Below are 23,693 nucleotides of genomic sequence, written 5' to 3' on the forward strand. Positions count from 1 at the left end.
AGACGGGGAAAGATCCACTAACACCAGCATCATATAGACCAATATCTCTACTTAATTCAGATTATCTTTCTTTGGCTTGGCTTCGCGGACGAAGATTTATGGAGGGGGTAAAAAGACCACGTCAGCTGCAGGCTCGTTTGTGGATGACAAGTCCGATGCGGGACAGGCAGACACGGTTGCAACGGTTGCAGCGGTTGCAGGGGAAAATTGGTTGGTTGGGGTTGGGTGTTGGGTTTTTCCTCCTTTGCCTTTTGTCAGTGAGGTGGGCTCTGCGGTCTTCTTCAAAGGAGGTTGCTGCCTGCCAAACTGTGAGGCGCCAAGATGCACGGTTTGAGGCGTTATCAGCCCACTGGCGGTGGTCATAGATCATAGTAAAACTATTAGCAAACAGATTGGCCAACTGTGTACCAAAAATAGTAAATCAAGATCAAACTGGATTTATTAAGAAAAGACGAACAGTGGACAATGTCTGTAAGTTTATTAATTTAATCCATGCAGTACAAGGAAATAAGATGCCAACAGTGACTGTAGTTTTAGATGCAGAAAAAGCCTTTGACAGGGAAGAATGGAATTATTAATTCAAAGTATTGCAGGGTTCAACCTACCAGAAAAATATATGAATTGGATTAAAGCATTATATAATGGACCATTGGCGAAGGTGACAGTAAATGGATATGTATTGAGCCAATTTAAATTAAGTAGGTCAACTAGGCAGGGATGTCCACTATCTCCCTCAATGTTCGCTTTAGCAATAGAACCATTGGCAGAACTGATAAGAACAGAAAATAAAATAAAAGGGCTAAAAATAAAGGAGGAGGAGTATAAAATCAGTTTATTTGCAGATGACATCATACTTAACAGAACCAGAAATATCAATAAAAGAACTACATAAGAAATTGAAGGAATATGGAGAAATATCGAGGTACAAAATCAACGCAAATAAAAGTGAAGCGATGCCAATGAATAATGTGGATTACATAGAGTTTAAAAAGGAATCACCATTTAAATGGCAAGCATAAGCAATCCGATACCTAGGTATTAGATTAGATAATAATTTAGGCCACAATACAAATTAAATTATCAGCCATTAGTGAAGAAATTACAGGTAGACTTAGAACATTGGAAAGAATTGCCACGGGGGTGTGGCAAGATGGCGTAGGGAACAGACGTGCCTTCCAGAACTCTCCTGACTCTGATTTATTGTTTTGTCTTTAAGTGCCTGTTAAAGTTCTTTTAAAAGTTTATAAATAATAAGAGGTGTTGGATTAGTGCCTAATGGTTTATATGCAAAAAAAAGGTAAAAGAAAATATCAACAGACTGTTAAAAAACTACATTTTCCGAAATTGTCTGAGCCTACTTGTTTACAAGAAGCCAGGACTCAACGTAGAATGGATCCAGAGGAGGACGTGCAGAGTTCGGCATTGAAGCTTTGTTTTAAGCCGGTGAGGCTCTCTGAAGGTTGCACTCAACAGCTTTCAGAACAAGGGGTTGGATGGGTGCCAGTGTTTCGCACGGTGGCCACTGCAGGTGTTGTTGCTGAGTCTTTGACAGTTGAATCAGCTGGGGCGCCACCAGCTGGAGAGTTAAAGAGTTGTCATTCGACTGCTATAGTGGTGGCGCTGCAAAATGCATCTTCAATTACAACAGTTTTTCCAGACATCGATTCGGTGAAGATGATTCAAGAGATTTGGCTTAAAGATAACCCTGATCTTCAGTCTCCTGGCATTGCTAGGGGGACTTAGAGAGGGATTTTTATACGAAGTCAAACTGCTAGAAAAGATACTAAATTACGGGAAGGGACAGAAGATCCCGTGGTCTCTAAGGAACAGCAAGACCCCATTATGCCTGAATTTACTTCTGTTGAAATGTCTGTTAAGGATCTTGAAGATAAGATATATTCTGTATCGAGTCACTTAGCTAATTTTGTGAACCTGTTTATTTCCAAGATTAATGCGATGGCAGAAGTCATTAATGGAGCTTTTAAGCTTGAAACCATTGAAAGATTTGAAATGTGTGATCAAGGTTTAGTCGATGCACAGGATCAACTGCAAGATGAAAATAGAATAATTGAAACATTGCAGATCCAAAATAAAAATTTAGCAAAAAAGGTTGATTATTTGGAGAATCAATCTAGACGGAACAACATGAAAATTGTTGGTTTGCCAGAAGGCATAGAAGGACTAGATCCAAGAAAATTTTTTACTGAATGGATTCCACGAGTGTTAGGACAGGATAAATTCCCTGAAGATTTAATACTGGAACGTGCTTATAGAGTTTTAAGAAGAAAATTTTTTTCAGGACAGAATCCAAGATCTGTTTTGATCCGTTGTTTAAACTATTGTGACAGAGAGACAATTTTACGTACGGCTATTAGAAATGCCCAGCAAAATAGATCTCCTTTGATGGTTCAGAATAATCCTGTTTTCTTCTATCAAGATTTGAGTCAAGAAATTATGTTTCAATGACGCGAATTTAATTCTGTGAAAGAACGGTTGTGCAGGTATTCTGCAGTACTGAAGATTTTTTAGGATGGAAATTAGCCAAAGTTTTTTGACAATCCTAAAGAGGTTATGGACTTTGCTCAGTCTCTACCAATCATGCAGTTTCAGGAACGATGTAGTCCTTCAAGGTCTCCAAAGAGAGTAGAGATGTAAGGTGGGATCCAGTTTTTTAAAAGAAATGGAAGCAATGGTGACCGAAGTGGTCAAATGTTGCCAGTGTGCTGTCGAATAGTAAAATTTGAGCCCTATTGAGAATGTGGGAGAATAACATGATTCCTGAAACAATCAAATGGGTGACTGATTTTATCTTTTTTTTGAGAAGAGTTTAAATACTTTAAATAATGATGATAGTTTAATGAAATGGGAGTTGGGAGAGGGAACTGGGTGGGCACTAGTTTCCTGAAGTCATCAGCTACATGTGAGTTATCTCACACCCAATATTTTGGGGGAGTTACCGCTTTGGGCGGCTTAAACAGGAGGAGGTAGTTGTGACCTCCGACCTGTTTTTTTTTTTCTTTTTAATTTTTGGGTTAAGAAGTGAAGGTTTTTTATTATTTTTTTAAAATAAATAATTTTTTTTTAACTCTTTTTGTTTTCTGATTGTAATTGAGAGGGAATTGGGTTTTTTTCTCTCCTTTTTTTCTCTTTTTTTGGGGGGGTTTTCACTTTTTTCTTTTTTTAAGAGGATGATGTCACAGAAGATAATGTCAAAAATTGAGGATGTTGAATTAGATGAAGAGGAAGATGAGGGGAAAGGTGATAAGAAAAAGAAGAAAATTAAGTACAAATACATTGAGGGAGAAGAGTTTAATAAAATTAAGTTAATTTCGATAGAGAATTTTGAAGATGTTATAAATGAAGAATATGGAGAATTTTATGAGTTTGAACTTTTTTCTTTTTTTCTTTTTCTTATATAAGGGGAAGGGAATAAAAAGTTTATTTGATTGTTTTTCTAAGGGATGTTTTTGTTCTCTCGATGAATTATAAAGGAAACTTGGTATTAATGGAAATTCTGTATTTATGTATTATTAATTATGATTTTTTTGAATAACATATGTGGTTGATATATGATTTATTGATATATAAGTGGGGTTTTTTCTATTTTATTTACAATATTGTTAATTAATTCTTCACTCTTTATTTGGGGGGAGGGTTGGACTAATATTAAATTAGATGATTAATGTTGTGATAATTATTGGGGGGGTTAATTTGTTTAGTTTAATGATGTAGTATTCTAATTTTTATTATCTTATTTTTTATTATTTCTTTAAATGTAATTTTTATTTTATTCATGTCATAAAATTTTAAATAAAGTTTAACAAAAAAGGAAAGAATTGCCACTAACATTGATAGGGAGGGTAAATTAGATTAAAATGAATGTCTTCCCAAGGATATAATACTTATTTCAATCGTTCCCAATTCCCTTAACAGAGAAATTCTTCAATGAACTAAAGAGATTAATAAGGAAATTCTTATGGAAAGGGGGGAAACTGAGGATAGCGCTAGATAAATTAACAGAGTGGTACAAACAAGGTGGTTTGCAGCTACCAAACTTTAAAAATTATTATAAAGCAGCACAATTAAGTTATCTATCAGATTTTTATCAAACAAGGGAAAAACCGGATTGGACCAAGATAGAGCTAGAGAAAATAGGGGAGAAGGTACCAGAACATATACATGATAAGTGGGATAAAAAAACTGGTGCAATATAAAAGTTCACCAGTAGTGTATCATTTACTAAACATATGGAAGAAGATTCACATAGAAAGGAAAAAAAACAAATTACCAACTACCAAAATTATTATTGATGCAAAATCAACTAATCCCTTTCACAATAGATAACCTTTCCTTTAGAGCAGGGGTGTCAAACTCAAATTCACGGAGGGCCAAAATTAAAAACTTGGACTAAGTCGAGGGCCAAACTAAATATATATTGAAAATTTTCAACAACATCTGCATGTTTTCTCTTTTTTCAACATATGTAATGTTAAACTTTTTCTTATTAAAATAAATGTTTAATAATAGTTTTGGATAAACTCTTTCCAGAAGCATTAACAAATGAGAAATAAAATATTCAATAAATAATATTTCTCTATAGAGGATTTGTCAAATGTTGCTAGTGTGCTGTCGAATAGTAAAATTTGAGGGCTATTGAGAATGTGGGAGAATAACATGATTCCTGAAACAATCAAATGGGTGACTGATTGTGGGCATGAACTCTAGCAGGGTTATTTGCCATGCCCTTTTTCCATTGGTGCAGATATCCTTTGATTAACACACTTTTCAAGTTTTATGCCTAATGAGCTTGTATCCAGGTGCAGGACCATTTTTAACCAGGAATATATTTATCACTGTGACATGAAACTATTGGAAGATCGTTTTATCCTGAGATTAAAGTTCATAATCCTTACTCAGGCCTGTGTGCGGGAGGGTGGGGTTTGCGGGCGATCGGGTTGGACAACAACAGTGCGGGGGCATCGGCTCTCGCTGCAGGGCGGCATCTCGGCGGATCAGCGGCCCCGTCACCGTGAGTCGCGGATCGGCCTGCGGCAGGGAGGGGGAGTGGGCAACGGTCCTGGCGAGGTCAAGCCCGAGGCCTCCGGTTCCAGGCGCTGGGAAGCGGCCTTGGCTTCCCCTGACACCGGCCAGGCCCCAAAACCAGAGTCCACGGTGAGACCCTGCAACATAAACAGAGGAGGTGGGGGCGATTAGAAGGCTGACGCCAATGCATTCTGGAATTTGTTGTATTACTGTGCATGCGCTATACTGGCACGGTGGCCAGCGGGCCACCTCTAATACATTTTTGAAATGATCTTGCGTGCCAAATATAATTATATCACGGGCCAAATTTGGCCCGCGGGCCAGAGTTTGACATGTGTGCCCTATGCCATCGGAACTCTGTAATTAGTAAGGGATTGCTTAAGGTGGGATGTGAGTGGGAAGGAAAGGGTGAGAATCACTGCTCTAAACCCAATTGTTACTGAAATATTTTGCTTGAGAAAAATTGTCATTGGCCCATTTCCTTTAGCGTTCTGAAACTGTGCATATGACGAGTCAATGAGGGATGATTAAAGCAGTGGTCTTCAAACTTTTTCTTCCCACCCACAGACCACCTTAAGCAATCCCTTACTAATCACAGAGCACCAATGGCACAGGGACGCGAGTGGAAAGAAAAAGGTTGAGAACTGTTGTATTGTGGTAACTCCACATCTGATTAGGTTTATTGTTAGGCAAGTGGTCAGAGAAGGACCCCCCCCACCCCAAGTAAGGCTTAAATCACAGGAACAAAATAAGCTTCCGTCTCACTGCTCCCAATCTTACACACAGTCCTGATGTGGAATGTGGGGTCGCAGGTCCACGTTCACCCAAGTTCAGGTGCTGTCTGTGTGGAGTTTGTACGCTCTCCCCTTGTCTTGGACCAGCAGGTCAGTCGCCTGACGAAGGCACCCGAACCCCCCATTGAAACGCCGGCGTCCGGGGCAGTGGAGGAATTGGCTGAGAAGAGCGCGTTGCTCCCACCCCCCTCCCATGGTCGGAGAGGGATTAAACTGCGATCTCATGGCGCCGGGCTCATCTCCAACAAAAGGAGCGGGAGGCAGGGTCCGCCGCGCACGGAGCGAGGGGGAAGGCATCGCCAATGAGACATTCGGTCCGGCGTCGCCGCTGAAGCGCAGACCCAGCGAGGATGGTCCCCAACTCCAGCTGCGTCTGTGTGTCCGGGAGTCGGGTGGGCTGAGTGCGGCGCTCCGATCCCCGGGATTCGGGACTCTGAGATCCCTCCACACCTCCGGCGTCTTCATTTTCACCTTCAGTGTGCATGCGCTATACTGGCACGGCGGCCAGCGGGCCAACTCTTATATATATTTAATATGATCTGGCGGGCCAAATATAATTATATCGCGGGCCAAATTTGGCCTGCGGGCCAGAGTTTGACATGTGTGCTTTAGAGAATGGGAGAGAAAAGGAATTAAAAGAATAGAAAATTGTTTTTTGGGAAATAATTTATTAACATTTGAACAAATGAAGTACAAATATGGAATAACTTGTGGTACAATGTTTGCATACTATCAACTGAAAACCTACTTAAAGGACAAATTGAGAAGCAGACTGAGATTACCAGAAGGAAGCAGCTTTGAATGTGTGTTTACAGAAACAACAATAATAAAAAGATTTATAACAAACATGTACATCAAGCTGCAAGAGAAGGAAAATGATGAAATGAGCTATAAACTCAAACAAAAGTGGGAAAAAGATTTAAAAATAAATAAAATATGGGAAAAGTTATGCAGTGGAACTATGAAAAATCTAATAAACACAAGGTTACGCATGATACAATATAATTGGTTACACAGGCTATATATCACGCCCCAAAAGTTAAATAAATGGGATCCAACATTATCAGATAGATGTTTTCGCTGTAAAAAGAAAATGGGAACAACAGTACATGCAATTTGGGCATGTGAGAAAGTTTTGGGAAGATCTAAATCGGGTATTAAATAAAATCACAAAAAGCAACATACCAAAAAATCCAGAGATCTTAAGTAAAGAATTAGGCCTCATACTGGATGAAGCGCAAAAAAGATTTATTATGATAGCCTTGGCTGTAGCAAAAAAAATGTATAATGTCAACTTGGAAATCAGAAAAGAGCCTGAGAGTCTAGCAATGGTACATAGAAATGAATAAATATATTCCACTGGAAAAAATAACATATAATTAAAAAAAATAAAGTCATATTATTTGAACAAATTTGGGAACCATACATGGAACATAACCCTAAAATGATAGAATGAGAAGAAGACAAAATGAACTGACCCAGTGTGTAAAAGTAGATGACACAATTTTCTTGTTTATTTTCATTGTGTGATGACATTATTTAATTGTATTTTATATGTTGAACGTTTAATGGGTTTGGAGGGGGGTGGGAAGGATGGAGGGAAGGTAGGGGAGACAAAAAGGGGAGAAAATGCCACCGTGTATATTTAAGAGGGAAATGTTTGTATGTTTTTTGATTGATATGGTTCGTAGTGTGAAAAATAAATTAAAATAAAAAGAACAGGGGGATAACATTACATCAGAGCAGCATCAAATGTCCGTGACATGTAAACTTGGTTAACACATTGTTTTGAAGCAAAAGGTAAATAGCCTTTTTAAGAAAGAGCCAAAGCAACTCACCCACTCTCCATCCCAAAACGAAAAAAAATTAAATCTGCTACCAAATACAAAAAAAGAATGATTAAAATAAAGTTTAAATATTCTGCTTAAAATGAGTACAATAAAGTAAGTTCTCGACTTTTCAATTGGTTACTTTTTAGATCACAAAAATCCCGGAGCCCCAGCCTAATCAGGAAGAAGGCAGTGCCCTTCCACTGGCAGAAAATCAGCAGCCAACATCAGAAATTGCTTTTGTTTCAGCAGAAGGTACTAATACTCACTTCTACCAATACGAACTACTTTTGAAAAACAACCCGCCCCCTTAACCTGGAATTGTGTCGATGGTGCTCGGGCATTCATAATTTTGATGATTAAATTTGTCTCTCTCACTTTCCCTTAATGGTCTCGCTCTCTTTGTATCCCTTCCTCCCTGTCTTTTTTGGTTCTGCACCTGATGGTTCAGATTCTGTGATTTTTTTTTTGTTCAGACAAGAAGACTGTAACATGTAGCAGACGATAAGAGCTAAAGATGATTATGCCATTCTCATTTAGCAAAAGGCTAATTCTCTCAAGTCGGTTGAATGTCAGACTGGGTGTTCTTAAATATGTTTTTCAAGGGTACCAATAGAAAATATTTTGTTATTGAAAAATTATATCTCAACACTAGAAATATATCAATTTTTTTTTCCTTGTATTTTTACAAAGCAAATTTTGGAAATCTTACATGAAGTCATGTTCAATTTTTTAATACAACAGGAAAACAAATGATTCCACTTGACCTGAACTTGCAGGACCATGGTCAGTCAAATCCAGAAGATAAAGACTTGTACACGACTCGAAGTTAAAGGCCCAACTGACTGCAGATATTTACAATTTCTAATATCTGAACCTGTTAATAGTGATGTAAGTTCACAAATTCAGAAATTTGGATTGTGGCATTTATGGTGAAAGTACGTTATTGTGCAGTATCTATTTATTTGTATTTCTGATTTTAAATAGGCATTGGTATTCATGTCTCCTGCTTTATGTTTTCTGAATTCATCTTATACATTTAATGAGATTGCAGACTGTCTTTACCATATTTTTTTTAAAAACCATTTGCTACATCTAGTAAACTGCACAGATCATTCACTTTTCCCTTCTGCAAATTTCATAACCCCTTTTCTGCCTTCCCTCCCTCCAATAATATGGAAGGAGCATCATAGTGATCAAGACCGCGCTGTTTTCATTTCTTCTCACTTGCTGGTGCAACTATTCTATTCACTAGCTCTCTGACCAATTCCTTCCAGGAGTTTGCCTTTTGACATCACCTTTTCCTCACCAAGCTCATCTGGTCTTTGAGACCCACTTGCTACTCCTTTGTTCCATTTCTCAAGAAACTTGTGATCCCCCTGAGTTTCGTGCTCAGAATTGCTGATATTGTCAATGCTTCTTTCATCCTGTGAGCTACTCTAAATTTTTTCAATTCCCTTGAAGCCTCTCTCAAACAAAAATACAACCCTTGCATTTAACAAAAATAATGTGTTGGAACACTGGCATGTTTGCTTTTGAATAGTCTTCATTCTATTACTATATCCTGCTCCCAAATTTTTCAGAACCCATTTCGGGCTTCCTGGATTTATTCACAAACTTGCTTTGAGGTGAATTATTAAATCCCACTGCAATGAGGCTCTTTTAAATTTTCATTCAGTCAGTACCAATCTTGACTTGAGACTTCAAGACTATCATTCAAATTGTTAGAAGGCATTACTGATTCAATATTACTTTCAATAATCTTTTGATTTACTGGTACAACCTAATTTCGACAATTCTGTATTCCACGTACAGTTGCAATTCCTTGAACTAATTAAAAGATGGAATTTTGGAGAATTAATGGTAAATGTAAAGAGGAAAAGCAGAGGAAGAAAGAGTGACTTGCACATTTTGCCTCTAATTTAACAAGGGTAACAGCCTTAGCCTTAAATTCTTGAGCTGATGTATGACTTAGCCAAATATTTTTGATACTCAATGCTTTTCCTAAGAAGGGAAAATGTTATATTAAATTGCCATGTAATTCTACATGCCGATTTCAATGTGATTCCATTATTGTGGAAAAAGCAGATGTTTTGTGTAAATTGTCTATGCATAATGGATGGTTACAATAAATTTAGTTCCTAATCAGTGCCTTGAATTTTTTAAAATTCCAAATATGTGTAACATTGGCTGATGATCAGGCATTGCCGTATTTTATGCGGGAAAACTGAACACAAAAAAAAATTGGACATAATGTCTTGAGGCATGAAGATCAGTCAGGCCTTGTACAACAGTGGCAACTTTTCTCTTGGTGTGTCATGGGTTGGAATGGGTCAGGATTTGCACAAATGTGATGATGGGGTTAAGAGTCACAATGGCGGGGACAGATATGGCCAAGTGAGATAGGTGGCATCTATTTAATTATCCTCTTCTCCAGGTGAATCCCTCAACTGAACACATTCTCAGACCTGGTGTGGCTGATCCTTTGAATCTCATTACAGAGCAATTCTTTTTAATCATCTGCATCTGAAACTCTGGCTGAAACTGAATTTAAATGTGCATTGCATGCTATTAAATGTCACTGTGTAAGTTTACCTGCCTTCACATCGTGTTCTCAAGAACTGGATGCAGTTTGTTTTGGGGAGGGGGGGGAAGGGTTGCGCCTCACATTATGACGTAGTGTCAGATTGGTGAAACCCAGCTCTCCAGATAAAAAAAAGGAAAGAGACAGAAAAAGGAAGGAAAAAAAGTAATATTTAATCCAACAGAGAACCTGAGGATGTCCCCAAAGAGGGGCAAAGCTGTTGCTATCTCAAGAAGAACAAAAAACAAAGCAAGACAACGAAGAAAGTCCTACCTCGAAGATGGATCCGGGGGCTGAAAATGGTGACTTGCTCGATGAAGGTGACAACTGAGGTGGCTCCAGATTTTGGGACATCTGGGAGCACCTCCAACAATGGCTGGAAGCCCACAAGAAGCACTTCTGTGTAGGCGCAGAGTGCATAAAGCGTTGAGAGAAGAAAGCAGGTATAGACTGCTCCAACTGCAAGAAGAATCAGATGAAGAACTGGATTCTAGCGATGATGCAGTTCTACAATTTAGAAGAAGAAGATTGAAAAAAGATCCGGGGTATTGCGAAAAGCTAAAGCTTTCATCTTTAGATATGTATGAATTGCATAGGTTAATGAAAACTTTAATGACAGAAACGAAGCAAATTGGAGCTGTGGTATTGAAATCAGAAGCTGGAACTAAGCATGTAGAAGAAGTAGTAAATATGCAAAAAAGATTTGAAGAAGAAGTTAAAGGAACAGAATTTGAAATTGAATCAATTGAACAAATGGGAAATATACAAACTAATTTTACTACTGTTCTAGATAAATTGGCCCAAAAAGTGGATACTTTGGAGAATTCTAGCAGAATAAATAATATTAAAATTGTTAGACTTAAAGAAGGGGATGGTGGAGATGATATCGGACAATCTTTACAACACTAGATTCTGCAAAATTTTGGAGTTAATGAATTTCAGGGAGATCGCGAGATAGATGGAGAGCATATAGAGCTCTAAGACCTCGACAGCAACCAGATCAAAAGCCACGTCCAATACTGGTAAAATTCTTTCCTTATCAAGTAAGAGAGATTCTAGAATTGGCAGCAAGACAAGCAAAGGAAAGACTAGGTCCTTTAGAACATAATGGAAGTAAGATTTTCTTTTATCTAGACATATGTTTTGAATTGTTGAAGAAAAGTAAGGAATTAAAATTAAAAATGTCTTTGTTTTGCAAAATCCAGTGACCCTGAAGATCTTTATTCCAGGACGTCTAAGTATTTTGTTGAACCAAGAAGCAAAACAGTATGTTGACTCTTTGCCAAATATTCGCAGTGAAGAAGAGATGATTGCTGAGCAGCAAAGTTCAATTTGAAGGACACATTGTGAATTACAGTATGTGTAACTAATCAGGGGTGATCTGTTTAAGTAAATAAAATTGTAATAACATGGATTTGGGAGAGCTGGGAGGGAAGGATTGATACTGTAACATGGAGCGGAATAATGTTTTTTATATTAATAACAACATTAGCAGGGGCTTTTTATTTTCTTTCTTTACAAGATTTCTTTTGTGTGTTTCATCTGGAATGGTTAATAATAGCTTTGAATATAGTAATGTAGTCGAATTAGGAGTTGGAAGAGATGAGGTATGGGTGAGATACTAAAACATTCAAAGGGTGAAATGTTAAATTTTGTAAGTATTAATATTAATGGGATTAAAAACCCAGTGAAAAGTTTTAAAAAATTAATGGCACATAAAAAAGATGAAAGTTGATATAGCTTTTTTTTTAAACAAGAGACATCTGATTAAAACAGCATCAAAAACTGAAAAGAGATTAGGATATGTTGCAGAATCTTCATTTAATTCTAAAGCAAGAATTTTGATTTATAAAAATCTTCCAGTTAAGATACAAAATATTATTACTGATCCAGTAGGCAGATATATAATGGTACATTGTCAATTTTTTTCCTAATTTTGGAATTTTTTGAATATATCTGCACCAAATTTAGATGATGAGAAATTTATACATGAAACATTTTTGAACTTAGCAAATGCTAATGAAAATGTATTAATAAGAGGAGACTTTATTTTTTGTCTTAATCCATTGCTGGATAGATCTGGTAGAAATTTTATTAGAAGTAAAGCAATAATATGAGGTTAATAAATGTATGGAGGATAATTCATCCAAGAGAAAGGGACTATTCTTATTTATTCTAATTGGCATGACTCTTATTCTAGAATTGATTTTTTTCTTAATATCAGCACAATTGCAGGGAAGGATTTAAAAAGTTGAATGTAAAGCAAGAATTTTGTCAGATCACTCACCTTTATTCTTAGCAATATAAATGGAGGATGGAGAGAAATCGGTTTATAGATGGAGCTTTAATTTGATGTTGTTAAAAAGGTTTTTGTGAGTTTATTAAACAAGTAAATATGGATTTTCTTTGAAATTAATTCTACTCTGGTAATGAATAAGTTTGTTTTATGGGAGACAATGAAGTAATATTTAAGAGGTCAAGTAATAAGCTAATCATCTAAAATAAAGAAAGATATATTAAAGAAGTAGAATAACCTGAAAAAGAAATAACAGATTGAGAAAAGGATTTGCATAGACAAATAAGTGAGGATAAAAGAAGAGCATTGATAAATAAGAAGTTAAGTTACTGTATATACTTTGTAAACATATAAAATCAAAAGAGATATAATGAGAACTAATCAAAGATTATGAACTGGGTGAGAGGACATACCCAGGTCCATGCATGACAATTATAGGAACTAAGAATCAAATCACAAGAAATAAATGAATTTTTTTAAAAAGTTTTATAAAAAGGATGAAAATAAAATAGAAGATTTTGTTTATTTGAAATAAGCTTACCTAAATTGAATCTAGAAGATCAAAAAGTGTTGGCTGCTCCATTTACTCTGATAGAGGTTAAAGCAGTGTTGGGCTCATTACAAAATAAGTCCCTGGGAGAAGATGGCTTTCTCCCTGAATTCTACAAAGCATTTAAAGTGTTATTATTTCCTCCTTTTATGGAATTATCAGATCAGGTGGGAGATATGCATGACTTACCAGAATCATTTAAGACTGCAATAGTAACAATGATTCCGAAAAAAGGAACCATCATCATATTGATATATTTCATTATTAAATGCAGATTACAAAATAATATCTAAAATGCTAGCAAATAGAATAGCTAAATATTTACTAAATTAATAAATATGGATCAAACTAGATTTCTAAAAAAAAAAGAAAATCAGTAGATAATGTAACAAAATTAATGAACATAATAGATTTAGCGCAGATAAGAGAAGAACCTAGTATAACAGTTACTTTAGATGTGGAAAAAATGTTCATTAGGCTGGAATGGAACTTTTTATTTTAAATATTAGAAACATTTAGGATGGCATCTACATTTATTAATTGGATTAGAGCTTTATATAATGGACCTAAAGCAAAAGTGGTAACAAATAAGCAAATATCAAAATCCTTCTCATTGACTATATCAAGTAGACAAGGATGTTCTTTGTCACTTTCATTATTTATTTTAGCAATAGAGCCTTTTGCAGAATTGATTAGATCTGATAATGATATTAAAGGTTTTAGAATGGGCAGAAAAGAACATAAAATCAGTTTGTTTGTGGATGATGTCATAATATATTTGACTGAATAAAGGAATATGGTGTGTCTTGTTATAAAATAAATTGTGACAAGAGTGAAATAATGCCTATGGTTAGGCAAATTATACTGTCCCAGAGGACCCCAAAACCCAGCAACAATAGAAATTCACCAATACAAATGGTTACTTAAGCAAAAGTTGCTTTTAATTTTCTTAAAACATAAAAGTAGGATCAAACTTTAACTTATTGCTATTTTTTTTAATACTTTATTTTAGAAAACAAAGTAATAACCACAATTACAAAATTAAAAACTTAACAAATTATCAAAAATAAATTTTCATGGTTACATAGAAAAAAATCTAACAAGAACTACAAAAAATCCTAGAAATAAACCTAACCACCCCATCTATCCCTCCCTTTAACCTAATTCTACCACCCTCCTCCCCAAAAAAAGAAATTAAAGGAAAGAAACCAGGACAATAACTTCAATCATTCACTCTCCAGTGCGGAGATTCAGCTGCACTCAACCAGTCTCAGATTTTCAAATTAGAATAGTCCAAATATGGGCTCCAACTCTTTTTAAATATATAATATTTAACCTGTAAATTATAAGCTATCTTCTCCATTGGTAGACATTACCTTATTTCTGAATGCCATCTTTGCTCCATCTAAGCTCCATCTGATCTTTCTGTTGAAACAGCTACTGCCAGAGCTAATCTCAAAAATGCCATTTGAAATTTACCTAGTTTATTTAACAAACCTATTTCAGTAAGTTCCCCAATTAAAAAGATCTTTGAATCTAGAGAAAATTGTATTTTCAGAATTTCTTGCAGTCTCTTAATCTTGTCCAAAAATCTCTAATTTTATCACAAGACCAAACTGCATGCAAAAAGTACCCTTCTCATTACAACAAAAACACAAATCTGAAGCACTCAGTTTATATCATTTCAAACGCTCTGGAGTTAAATACAATTGATGTATAAAATTATAAGTAACCAACCTATACCTAACATTAACTAACTTTGTCATAGTGCCTCTATTAATCTTCCTCCAGCTATCCATATCAAACTGAATACCCAAATCTTTCTCCTGTTTAAGTCGTGATTTATGTAAATCAATCTTAAGCTTTTTTCGTTGTATTAATTTATACGTTTCCAAAATAAACTCTTTATTTCCTACATCTCGAATAAATACTTCAAATAGTGATTCTTTAGGTAAATCCAAATGTCTCCCTGATCAATCATACAACATTGATTTAAGTTGATAATAATAAAAAAGATTAGGAATTTGATATTTTTCGTTCATCCTGTCAAATGTTAAAAAGTGACACCTCAAAACAGTAATTTATTGTTCTAATTCTTTAATGGTTCCATATTTTGAAGAGGTTATTATCAACATTAGTATTAACTTAACCTCTTTCTAATTTTAAGTGCACGTGTATGTAATGTGTGTGTAAGTTCAGCAAAGTTCTTTGATTCACAGTCGAATCTCACTTCACTCCTCCAAGTTCATCGGTATCAAGCAATTCTTATGCTGTGCACAGAATTTAACATTTATTAATTTTCACCAAGCTCTGGTGCTTAAATGGTTACAGCTCATTGGATACCCACAAACTGATTCCTTCAGATCAGCCATTTCAGTGCCTTGCCGAAGAAACTTAACCCCATCAGGGTTTTCCAAATGATAACTATCTTCTGCAGGTCACCATAATGTTCCTTTTGTTTCCCTTATTTCAGGTGAAAGACTATAGCCAGCCACGTCCTCTTGTTATGGACTACAAGGATTTTCAACAGGCTGAATTCATAACTTTCAACTCATCTTCAAAATGAGGTTTCATCTTCCCCCCCCCCCTCTCTTCCCTGCTCTCTCCCCCTCTCTCTAAACCCTCTTCCCCCCCCCCCACCCCTTACAGTATGAGTGAGTTTATCATACACACGGCAGATACATTAGTTTGGACTAAAACCAGCATGTAATGCCCAAACAAGGGAAAGCACAAAGGGATGATGGAGGATTTGGCTGGGTATACTGGAAATGCAGGCTATGTGGAGTGATGGTTGAGGAACAGTGGAGGACTTCCAAAGAGATTTTCCATGGTGCTCAACTAAGTATATTCCAGTTAAAAGCAAGGATAGGAAGGATCGGGATAGCCAGCCTTGGATACTTAAGTAAATCAAGAAAGGTATTAAGCTCGTGCATACAAAGTCCCCATGAGCAATGGGAAACTAGAAGACTGAGAAAACTTTTAGAAGCAACAAAGAACCATGAAGTGAGCAATAAGGAGAGGGAATGTAGACAATGATCAGCACAAAATCGAAAAGTGGGCAGTAAAACTTCATACACTTTTTTAAAAAGAGGCTCCAAAAGTAAACCGGGAAATTACAGGCCGGTGGGCCTGATGTCAGTAGTAGGTAAATTATTGTAAGATGTTCTGAGAGATCGGATATAGAAGTATTTGTACAGCCAAGAGTTGATTCAGGATTGTGCGTGGTAGGTCATTTTTTTTTCAAACTTTATTTAAAAATAGGAAAAAAACATAACATACAGTCTAGTAATCATTAAAAATTGATTTTACAAAAATATATATAAACTTTTTTTAAAAAAAAGTAAATAAAATTTTTAAAAATCACAAACCCACCCTCCCATCCCTTCAGCCAGCTCCCTTAGGGGGAGCCAAAAATATAAATTATATATTAAAAAAAATTATAAATGTTAAGAACAATTCAAAGTCTATCTAAATGCATATATTTCAATATGGAGACCATTTGCTAACAAAAAAGGAATAATTGTCATGTAAATTATAGGTAATATTTACCATAACAATACATGTTTTCAATTTATTCTGTCAACATAGTATTATTATCTTTCCAAGTACTTGCAACACATTTACATGCTACTGATAGCACCAAATGTACAAAAGCAATTTGAATTTTATCCAAACCCAATCCCCTCAATGAAATCAAATTACTCAATAAGAAAATTGTTGGGTCTAATGGTAATGTAAAGTTATGCAATTTTTCCAAAACTACTTTAATTCCTTGCCAAAATGGTTGAACTTTAACACAAGTCCAAACAGCATGTAAAAAAGTTCAAATACATGAATCACATATAAAACATAAGCCTGAATTACTAAACCCATATTTTTTCAGTTTCTCCGGAGTCCAATATAATTGATGTAAAAAATTATAATGTCATTAGATATGGGGATAGTGCCGGAGGATTGGCGCATTGCGCATGTGGTTCCGTTATTTAAAAAGGGTTCAAGGAAGAGGCCTGGCAACTATCGGCCTGTAAGTTTGACGTCTGTGGTAGGTAAATTAATGGAGAAAATTCATAGAGATAGTACTTATAAACATCTGGATAGACAGGGTCTGATCAGGAGCACTCAACATGGATTTGTGGGAGGAAGGTCATGTTTGACCAATCTAATTGAATTTTTTGAAGAGGTGACTAGGAATGTGGATGAGGGTAGCACAGTGGATGTTGTCTATATGGACTTCAGTAAGGCCTTCGATAAGGTACCACATGGAAGGTTAGTTAGGAAGGTGCAGTCTTTAGGTATAAATTTTAAGATAGTCAAATGGATTGAACATTGGCTGAAAGGGAGAGGCCAAAGGGTGGTAGTGGATAATTGTCTGTCAGGTTGGAGGCCGGTGACCAGTGGTGTGCCTCAAGGATCTGTATTGGGCCCATTGTTGTTCGTTATATACATTAATGATCTAGATGATGGGGTGGTGAATTGGATTAGTAAATATGCAGACGATACTAAGATAGGTGGAATAGTGGATAATGAAGAAGGTTTTCAAGGATTGCAGAGGGATTTGGGCTGCTTAGAAAAGTGGGCTGAAAAATGGCAGATGGAATTTAATGCTGATAAGTGTGAGGTGCTTCATTTTGGTAAGAAGAATCAGAATAGGACATACGTGGTAAATGGGAGAGCATTGAGGAATACAGAAGAGCAGAAAGATTTAGGAGTAACGGTACATCGTTCCCTGAAGGTAGAAACTCACGTGAATAGGGTGGTGAAGAAGGCTTTTAGTAAGCTGGCCTTTATCAATCATTGCATGGAATATAGGAGTTGGGAGGTAATGTTGAGATTGTATAAGACGTTGGTGCGGCCTAATTTGGAGTTCTGTGCGCAGTTCTGGTCGCCTAATTATAGGAAGGATATAAACAGAGTGGAGACAGTGCAGAGAAGGTTTACCAGAATGTTGCCTGGGTTTAAGCATCTGGAGTATGGGGAGAGATTGGACAGATTGGGTCTTTATTCTTTGGAGCGTAGAAGGTTGAGAGGGGATTTGATAGAAGTATTTAAGATTATGAAAGGGATAGACAGAATGGATGTGGATAGACTATTTCCGTTAAGAGGAGGAAAGATTAAAACAAGAGGACATGAGTTAAGAATTAAGGGGCAGAGGTTTAGAGGTAACATGAAGGGGAACTTCTTTACTCAGAGAGTGGTAGCCGTGTGGAATGATCTTCCGGGAGAAATAGTGGCGGCGGAGTCAAATGTATTATTTAAGAAAAGGTTGGACAGGTATATGGATGAGAAGAAGATGGAGGGTTATGGGCATTGTGCAGGGAGGTGGGAATAGAAAGGGGTGTTTGGTTCGGTGCGGACTAGAAGGGCCTAATGGCCTGTTTCCGTGCTGTAATTGTTATATATGTTATTATATATATATACCATTCCATATCTTACATTAGTCAGTTTTATTACATTGTCCTGACATATCTGCTCAGTCATCTTCAGGAAAAATAAACACTAAATCACTCTCCCATTTAAGTTTAGATTTTTCCCAATCTGGTTTATCCATATTATCTTGTAACAAATTATACATAACCGAAATATAACCCTTCTTTGGTACAGAGGAAATCAAAGACTCAAATCTCGACAAAGTAGGTAAATTCATCTCTCTACCATAATTATCCTTTACCAAGGCTAAGTTGGTAATACATAAAGAATTTACAGATATATCAAATCTCTCTCAATTGATTAAAAGAAAGAAATTGTCCCTCTTCAAAACAATCCTGTGTTGTCTATACCCTTAAAATCCTAACTCTAAATAATTATTAAACATTGAAAAAGAAATAAGCTGATTATTATACAATGGAGTTAACAATGATAATTTATCTTTTGATCCCAAAACCCTATTTTTTTTTAATCCAGATCTTTAACAAATGTTTCAATACCAGCATATTATATTCCTGTAACAAATTCAAGTTCCAATGAAATATAAATTCATGTACCTTGACCTCAGAAATACGTGCCATTTCCACTTTGGCCCAGCTGGGAGGTTGATCTAGATCCATCAACCTGCTAATAAGCTTCAACTGGGCCGCTTCATAATAATTTTGAAAATGTAACTGAAGTCCACCTAACGCATATTTCCATGTAGGTTTATACAATGCCACTCGAGCTAATTTACATTTCCATTAAAAACTCCCGCACTACTTTATTTAAATCCTGGGAAAAAAACCTTTTGAAAGTAAACAAGGTATTGACTGAAATAAATATTGATTTTGGGGAAAAATATTCATTTTAATATAATTGACCCTACTGATCAAAGTTAATGGAAGATATTTCCACGATACAATAACTGATAATTAACATCTACAAACACACCTAAATATTTAATTTTATTTGTCCACCTTAATTTTGTAATAATTTTAAATTCTGAATAATCTCCTATTCCAAACGGTAAAATTTCACTTTTATTCCAATTAACTTTATATCCTGACAGTTCTCCAAATTTCAACAAACACTCTTGTAACTGCTTCAATTATCTTTTCGGTTCCGTCAAATATATCAATACATCATCTGCAAATAAATTGATCTTATAGTCTGAGCTAATGCTTCAATAGCCAACGCAAATAAGGCTGGGGACAATGGACAGCCCTGCCGAGTTGAACAAGTCAATCTAAATGGTAAAGAAATCTGACCATTTGTCACCACCCTAGCAATTGGGTTTGTATATAAAGCTTTAACCCAACCAATAAAAAAAGGGCCAAATTTAAACTTTTCTAACACCTTAAATAAGAAAATCCCACTCAACCCTATAAAAAGCCTTTTCTGCATCTAGTGCAACCACCATAGGATGGTTAGGCTCCTTTCGGTATGCATTGACCAAAGTAATTAATCAAAGAATCTTAATAAAACCTGTTTGATCCGTATGTATCAACTTAGTTAAATATGTAACAAGTCTATTAGCTAATACTTTGGCTATAATTTTATAATCTACATTTAATAAAGAAATAGGTCTATATGAAGACACTTTTAATGGAGTTTTTTTGGAATAACAGTTATTAAAGCACTTGAACAAGATTCCAGCAGCTTCTGTTCTTCAGTAACTTCTTTTAACACATCTCCAAATACATTAGATAAATCATCATTAAAAATGTATAAAATTCCACAGGAAATCCATCAACCCCTGAGGCCTTTCTATTTGGCATTTCCTGTATAGCTTCCTTGATTTCAAATCTGTAAATGGAGATTCCAATTCCTGAATATCTTTCTCATCTAATACCGGTAAGCTTAATTTAGATAAATAAGATCCAATAGAACCATTATCCTGCTTCCCGTCAGAAGTATATAATTTTTGATAGATTGAATAAAACTGATCATTAATTTCCTGAGGTTTATAGGTAATTATTGAATTCTTTTTAATGGCATTAATAGTCTGAGATGCCTGTTCAGCTTTCAATTGCCAAGCAAGTACCTTATGAGCTCTTTCTCCCAACTCATAATAACGTTCTTTAGTTTGATTAATTAAACGCTCAAACTGATAAGTTTGTAAAGTATTATAGCATAATTTCAATTTTGCTAATGCAGCTTTTTTGTCTTCAGTCATATCTTTCTGAAAATCTTTCTCTGACTCAGCAATCTGATTTTCCAACATTAAACTTTCTGCCATATGTTGTTTCTTAATTTTCGTAGAATAACTATTAACCTGTCCCCTCAAATAAGCTTTTAACGTGTCCCATACTACAAAGTGACTATCCACAGAATTAATATTCTCAGTCAAAAATAAAGAAATATGCTCTTTAATAAAAGTAACAAACTCTGTTTTTTTTTCAATAACATTCCATTAAACCTCCATCTATACGATGAACGAACCACTTCTGAACTTTCATAGGAAACAAGTAATAATGAGTGGTCTGATAGAACTCTACTTTTATATTCAGCTTGTTGTCCTCTACCCTGTAGGTGTGCTGATAACACAAAAAAAAATCAATCCTAGAAAACGAATCATGTCGTGATGAATAAAAGAAAAATCTCTGTAGGATTAACCTTTCTCCAAATATCTACCAGATTTAAATGCCATCTTTGATTTCCTTATACTCTTCAGTTTTCTGTCCAATAAAGGTTCCAAAACACAATTAAAATCACCCCCAACTAAAATATTTTCATCAGCTTGAGTTAACAATAAAAAAGCTTCTGAAATAAGCTTATTAGATGCATAAAGATTAAAGCAAAGTCCAAGATTCAGCAAACATTTTACAATTCATCCGTAAAACTCTACCTAAATTGTCTACCTTTACCTCTACCTAAAAATCTTCCTCTGAAGATTCCAATTCAAATGATAAATTTTTATGAATCAAAATCGCCACCCCTCTTGCCTTAGAATTAAAAGAAGAAAACACATGTCCAACCCAATCTCTTTTCAATTTCAAATGTTCCTTTTCGGTCAAGTGTGTTTCTTGTAAAAAGGCAATATCAATTTTTTTTTTAATATAAGCCAATACCCTCTTTCGCTTAAATGGATTATTTAATCTTTGAACATTAAAAGTTGCAAAATTCAAAGCAGACATTTTTACTAACTACTAATACATTTACAAAGCAACCTCATTTGAAGAAGACCGCAGAGCCCACTTCACTGACAAAAGACAAAGGAGGAAAAACCCAAAACCCAACCCCAACCAACCAATTTTCTGCTGCAACCGTGTCTGCCTGTCCCGCATCGGACTTGTCAGCCACAAATGAGCCTGCAGCTGACGTGGACATTACCCCTCCATAAATCTTCGTCCGCGAAGCCAAGCCAAAGAGAATACATTTTCACTCTATAAAATAACGCTCCCCTTTATAATTCTTCAAAAAAGAACTCCACCCCTCAATAAACAAAAAAAAAATTAAGCCCCCAAAAAAATATTTAAAAAAAAACACCCGAAGGTAGTAAAACCCTAAAAATCTGGGTGTGGTAACCCCACTAGTTGTAGATGACAATCAAAGCTTTCACTGTCATCCACCTTCCCAGTCAGATACATACATACATACATATTCATTATGTAATTAAGAACAATCAAATATAGTAAATATATTCAACCCAATGATTCCAAGTGCAATGAATGTTCTAGATCTTCAATGTCAAGAAGACTTCATGTCAGCTCTTCTTTCTTTCCATTCTTTCCATACCCATTTCCATTTACCATCCTCTTAGGAGACAATGGTGAAGACCGCCCATTTCTTCACATTTCTGGCAATGAATTAGCAAAAACCAAGGCATTGTGATTGTTCTAAAAAAATTGAGATTGAAAGTTTCCGTTTAAAAAAAACCTTCAAAATTGCAGGATAACGAAAAGCAAATTTATAGCCCTTTCGCCATAAGATATCTTTAGCTGAATTAAATTCCTGTCGTCTTCTAATAACCTCTTGACTCAAATTGGCATAAAAAAACACTATTATTTTGAATCATTAACAGGGATTGACTCTGCCGTGCTTTCTGTACCGCCATTCGTAAAATAATTTCTCTATCTTGATATTTCAAACAACGAATCAAGACTGCCCTCGGTGTTTGATCTGGAAGTGTTTTTTTCCCTCAGCGCTCTATGGGCCCGATCTAGTTCCAAACCTTCAGGAAAAAGCTCTTCACCCAGAATCTCTGGGATCCAATGCTTAAAAATTTTTATTGGATCAGAACCTTCAAAGTCTTCTGGAAGACCAACTATTTTCACATTATTTCTCTAACTTTGATTTTCCAATGAATCAATCTTCTTCAATAAATCCCTTCTTTGAATCCCCCAATCTACAAAAGAACCTTCCACTTTTTCCATTTTTTCTCTATTGTGTTCCACCTGATTTTTGACATTCAGAAAAGTCTGTTTCAATTTTTTAAAAATTATCTTGTACAATATCAACAGATTTTATGCATCTGTTAATATCACTATTAACTAGTCATTTCTTGTTTCATAGTTGACATTTCATCACTCAAAATATTCATTTTTTTCACCTCTATAAATCCTTGGGTCATTTGAGTTGACATTTTTTTGACATATTATCCATTTGGGAAGCAATCCCTTCCAAAACAGTGAACAATGAGTCCAATCCAGATTCCATAGCCACTTTTTGAGGTCTACCTTCTTTAACTGCAGGCTCCTCCTCCTGGGCAAATTCCAATAAGGTAAGTTCCTCTTCTCCTTCAGTCACCATAGATCCTTTGACTGTATGGCTGTGGGTTTGGACACCCAATCCTCGGGCTCCCCGACAGCCCAACCTTTCTCCAAAAGGTCACAGACCCAGGATGCCCCGCATATGCCTGGCAGAACCGACGGACGTGTTCTGACACTACACTGCGCATCTCTGGGCCACCCAGCAATGTTGCGGGCTCACGGGTCCCTTTGTCGGTTGGGCCGCCCGCGCGCATGGCTTCACATGGCTGCAGGTCAGCTACAACCGAACTCAACAGAGTGCCAGCGCAATCTTGCGACTGCAGGATCGGCACTGAGGTCAAGCTTGAATGAGCAGGAGTCCTCTGAGGCTTGGAGGCTCTCAACAACGACTCCGTGGATTCAGCTGTGCAGGTAGGCCTCAGATCATCTACACTTTTATATGTTAATTTCTTCTGAAGTTGAGTTTTAGATTTCTTCAC

General features: G+C 36.0%; 1 protein-coding gene across 2 annotated transcripts in view; it reads left to right on the forward strand.

The window, feature by feature from the left end:
• LOC138740669 (MICOS complex subunit Mic27-like) overlaps positions 1 to 14,001 on the forward strand; it is a 52,841-nt gene extending 38,840 nt beyond the window's left edge. Inside the window, exons 8-10 of one of the 2 annotated variants that reach the window (XR_011343105.1) lie at positions 7,816 to 7,921; positions 8,411 to 8,557; positions 11,456 to 14,001. Coding sequence is in view for 1 of the 2 variants with exons in the window: in XM_069893654.1 (XP_069749755.1) it covers positions 7,816 to 7,921; positions 8,411 to 8,499 (195 nt within the window). In the remaining variant the exon portion in view is untranslated. Of the gene's footprint in view, positions 1 to 7,815; positions 7,922 to 8,410; positions 9,815 to 11,455 lie in introns of those variants that run through there. The other variant, XM_069893654.1, reaches the window with a different exon arrangement.
• The last annotated feature ends 9,692 nt before the right edge of the window (positions 14,002 to 23,693 follow it).

The sequence above is a fragment of the Narcine bancroftii genome, chromosome 8 (assembly GCF_036971445.1).
Source record: "Narcine bancroftii isolate sNarBan1 chromosome 8, sNarBan1.hap1, whole genome shotgun sequence".
Classification (NCBI taxonomy): Eukaryota; Metazoa; Chordata; class Chondrichthyes; order Torpediniformes; family Narcinidae; genus Narcine; species Narcine bancroftii.